The sequence below is a fragment of the Rhinatrema bivittatum genome, chromosome 17, assembly GCF_901001135.1.
Source record: "Rhinatrema bivittatum chromosome 17, aRhiBiv1.1, whole genome shotgun sequence".
In the NCBI taxonomy this organism is placed as follows: Eukaryota; Metazoa; Chordata; class Amphibia; order Gymnophiona; family Rhinatrematidae; genus Rhinatrema; species Rhinatrema bivittatum.
Window position 1 is genome coordinate 33,759,189 of NC_042631.1, and position 4,730 is coordinate 33,763,918.

The 4,730-nt window shown below is 48.3% G+C and overlaps 1 protein-coding gene across 1 annotated transcript; it reads right to left on the minus strand.

Moving 5' to 3' along the window:
• Positions 1-414: 414 nt before the first annotated feature.
• On the minus strand, positions 415-4,391 carry FTH1 (ferritin heavy chain 1). The gene is made up of 4 exons (XM_029582686.1): positions 4,053-4,391; positions 2,925-3,071; positions 2,191-2,316; positions 415-720 (listed from the first exon to the last, which is right to left on the minus strand). The coding sequence occupies exons 1-4, from the start codon at positions 4,152-4,154 to the stop codon at positions 562-564; spliced, it is 534 nt and encodes a 177-aa protein (XP_029438546.1). The 5' UTR covers positions 4,155-4,391; the 3' UTR covers positions 415-561.
• Positions 4,392-4,730: the final 339 nt, after the last annotated feature.

Consider the following 4,730-nt stretch of genomic DNA (forward strand, 5'->3'; position numbering starts at 1 on the left):
TGCTCCCAAGAGGGGGGGGCGGGAGGAAAGAGAGAGAGAGAGAGAGAGAGAGAGAAACAGGCCAGAGGTGGAGCCTAACCTATAGCAATTTGTAGAATGTCTCCTTGGGAATACTTAAGTCAGCTACTCTAACTGGTGCCAACTTGCCATTAAGACCCAATGGGAATTTGAGTCTTAGTATGGGAGATGACCCTTTGTATCTTGAGGTGTTACTATAATCTTGTGCTGCATCCTGTACAGGACTGAGTGCAGCAGTATGCCTCAGATATACAAGACCAAAAGGAACAGGGTAGAAGTTAACACTCCATTAATGGATGCAGTTTGCACAGCTTACTTCAACTGGACTAAGTCTGCTACACTTAGAATGTTTACCTTATTCTAGAACTGGTCATAAGACATCTTAAGCACAAGGTACACAGCAGAAACCAGAAATCAATTTTATTGGATGCAAAAGTTACAGCACACGAGTAGAACTCTACTCTTCAGAAGTCGCCAATATCAAAGGTACAGGCTCATGCAATTGGAAGCAGGCTGGCTTGTAGGTCTGGACAGGCACCCCATTTAGCTTGCCTCTTCCCCTAGGGTGTGCTTGTCAAACAGGTACTCTGCCATGCCATTCTGTGGGGCTCCCATCCTGCGCAGGTTGGTCACATGGTCACCAAGCTCCTTTATGGCCTTCACTTGCTCATCCAGGTAGTGATTCTCCAGGAAGTCACACAACTAAATGGACAGCAAGACAGGTTTCAGAGTATTATACTAAAGCTGGCAAGACTATCTGGCCAAACAGTTTTTGTATACTGGTTGGAGTATGAAGAGCCTATTGAGTCAATACAGATCAGGCACATACAAAGCTACTCCAATGTAACAGTAGCCAACAGGTCCTGAAGGAGGATTAAAAGCTACATATGCTGAAAGCTGTCAGGATTCTAAACACCTAGTGACAGAACCACCAGGCTACTTGAGAGCCAACGGACTGACTTAAGAGTTTATCCATATGATTAATTCTGAGTATCAATATTTATGGTGGTAGGCACCAACAGCACACTGCTACAGAATAGCCAAGCACATTAACTAGGCAAAGCTACAACAGGACCTTGTGACAATCCTGTTATCCAGCAAAAAAGTTTAAGAGGCCCAGAAGTTAGAGTGAGGCCCATACATCATGACCAAGGCTCTGCAGAAGGACTGAAGTACATGTGTGGGCATACCCAGTGAAGCAGTCAGTCCTAGAAACAATGGCATGTTCTCCCATGCCACCCATGTGAGGGCTACCATCCTGCTTCTGCCAGAGAAGCCCTGCTTTGTTTGCTGCCAGCAATGAAGCATCCCTCATTTTGATGGCACTTACCTGTGTCTAACCCCCCTCCACCTCCTTACTGCCAATATTAGTTTTGAAGCTAGTAGCCTCCTGCTCCTTTGGGCTTGAAGTTTAGTACCAGGGCTGTCTTTACAACTTGCTGGGGATTACTCCTTGCCTCCCAACTTTAGTACAGTCAACTGTTCTTTGTCATGGGCCCTAAATCCAGCCACTTCAGTTGCTATTGTGTGAGAACCTATGCCCCTTCTCAGCAGATCTGCCTTTGCCAACTGAGCCGGTCCCTGTGCATTGTAGTACAGAGTACAGCCAGTGAGCCAGGCCAAAAACTATTTTAACTAGCACGTGAAAGCAGTCTTGTAAAACATCCACTGACAACACCTACTCCCTCTTACAAAAAAAAAAAAAAAGTTTGGCAAGTTGTTACATTAATAGCTTGTGAAGCCTTCCTAATTTGCTGAAAGAACAAGTCCTAGCATTTACAGCTGTGGAGCCAAGTACAGAACAGATTGAAGGGACAACTGCCAGAAGCCCCTGCTTTTAAATGGGGAGAATAGGATGTTTTGGTAGACTGAAAGTGATTTGAAAGCCTTAGCTCCTGTGGCCTGGCACAGTACCTTTAGTCTATTGCTACAATTCTCCAATCCAACAACCTAAAAACTGGCGTTTAACATTTTTCAACATCTGCCTTTGCTTATGATGCTCCACCCATCAGAAAGGGGAACCTAAATTAAAGATTAGCCACTTATAGTAAGTACTTCAGTTTTGTTAAATCGTGTTACTGGCACTAATCAAGTAAGCTAGCTGCTAATGGGAGAACAGGGTGGATCATGAAACTGCAAGCACATTCCACACCCTCCCATCTTAATACTCACATGTGGGTCATTCCTGTCTGTTGACAACTTGTGCAGATCCAACAGTGACTGGTTTACACTCTTCTCCAGCTGCAGGGCACAATCCATTGCTTCCAGCCCACTTCCCCACTCATCACGGTCTGGTTTCTAAATGCAGAAGGCAAAATTAGTATCCTCTACCACTTGGTCCCCCAGTTAAACAAGTCCACTGCCAATTGATCTGAAAGACTCATTTCTTGCTGATGTTTGGGCAACACCCTGGGCTTCTTAGTCATCCATCATGAGCTGGACAGTTTATAGCATCAAGGCTGTCAAGTATTGTCTTTAAGGGAGCAATTCTTTTGAAAGCTTGAGTAAAGGGATCATTGCTCCAATAGGGGGGTTGCACACCATTATGTGTCACACCCCCCCCCCCCCCCGAGCATTGCATCCATTAAACAAGAACTCACAGCATAACGACTGAAATTGATACAGCCTTGTACTTGAAACTCAACTTGAAGCATTTGAGAGTCATTCCAGGAGATGAATGGCCAAATAAATAGCTGAGAAGCAAGGGAGGGGGGGTACAACAAGGTAACACCAAGAGTCAAGCTATACTAAAATAGTTGAGTTCATAAGTGTCCAAAAAAAAGTTTGAGTTAATCATTTTAAGAGCTGTCTGAGTAAGCCTGTTATCAGTCAGGAACATCTGCCTGGCCTGCTTGAAATGTTAGCCTGCAGTGCAGCATATAGCAGACGTGCCCAAGTCTCCTTACCCTGATATCCTGCAGAAAGATACGGCCACCCCTCTGGTTCTGAAGCTTCATCAGTTTCTCAGCGTGTTCTCGCTCCTCGTGTGACTGGTGCAAGAAATACTTGGCAAAGTTCTTCAGAGCAACATCATCTCTGTCAAAGTAGTAAGACTGAAAAATAAAGAAAAAAAAAACAAGGTTAACCAATCTTCGTCCCCTTCTCACCGGGGCTTATTTAATGGTTTTTCTCTACCGACATTCATCAATAGATATCACATTGGTGTACAATTTAATGAACTGCCTTATTAAAAGCATTTAAAATAGTGGAGGGAAGTGAAATACATACTAACTGGTGAAGTCAAGTGGAGGCACAATGAGTTTATTGAAAAATAAAGGGGGCGTGAACATCTAGCACTTTTCTCCACTGACGTGCACCTTACTTTTAGTTGTTACAAACTAGCGTCAGTACTTTGTTCATCTGCTCCCCTAAGCCCAATTAACCACCGATTACTCAATAATAGGCCTGGACCGTGCAGGGCACTGCGCTATTTATGGCAGCTCAGACAGTGGCGTCTTACAAAAGGACCATGAAGAAGGCAATTCCTGAACAATGGCTCTGCATTAACAGATCGTTATTTTTATCGGACATTTTGCTTTCCCATACAAGCCAGATCCCACTAAATACTGGCTGGGGACCTAAGATTAGAGCTCGTCCCCCGGAGATAAGGAAGCTTAAGCCTGCGTAGCCCCCAGGACTGGCTGGGGGGGGGGAAGGTTGGTCCATCCCGCATTAGAGAGAGACGCGGCCTAGAATAAGGTAATACCGGAGAAGCAGCGCCGGGCTGGACAAAGCACAAGTCGGACACCGATTCCTTCCCGCAGCCGAGGCCTTCCAGCGCAGAGCCGCCAGCCTCCGCCACCCCATCCCCACGCGGAGGAGGAGGCGCAGCAGCAGATCAGGCCCACCCGGACAGATCCGGTTTCAGTAACGCGGCGCTGGGCGAAGGGGGGCGTCAAGCTCGAGCCCATGTACACAGGACACGGGGCGGGGGGGAGGGCGGGATCCGGCGTCAAATCCCAGCCCATCGCCAACTCTCCTCCACCCCCCGCGCAAGCCCCCTCCCCGCCGCAGCGTCCCCCCCCCCGACTCACCATGGAGAGATAGACGTAGGAGGCGTAGAGCTCCAGGTTGATCTGGCGGTTGATGGCCGCCTCGCAGTCCTGGTGGTAGTTCTGCCTCACTTGGTTGCTCATGGCGCCGATGGAGAGTGCGCACGGGCGGCTGAAACGACAAGACAAGCTGAGGCCGGCGGTGGGGGCCGCGGAGCTGCTGCCTGGACTCGGGGAGGAGGGCGACGCGTTAGGCTAGAGCTGGTACGCGAGGAGGGGGGGAATCAAGCGCTGCGTTCCGTTCAAGCACTGTTGAAGCAGGAACGCCCGGGCCGAATCCCTCCGATGATCTGCGCTCGTCGTCTGTTTGGCTCCTGCGCCAGCCGCCCGCTATATAAGCAGGCACTGACGTCACACGCCCCGCCCCCCAGCGCGCTGACGGACATTTGGTTGTCCAGCATTTAGGGCTCATACCTAGAGCCTGATTCACTCACTTTCTTCCCCCCACCCCCCATAGACAACACACAGGAGAAAAGACTTGGAAAGCAGACCCGAAATGTTTTCCTCTGTAGATACAAAATGGGAAAAGCCATTTATTGGACATGACCCTTTGTATCTATGGAAAAATGCTTATTATAGGGTGGCCATCAACATCAGGGGAAGGGGTTACCTTAGGCCAGTGCTTCTCAACCAGTGTGCCTTGGGAAAGCTCTTTCTGTG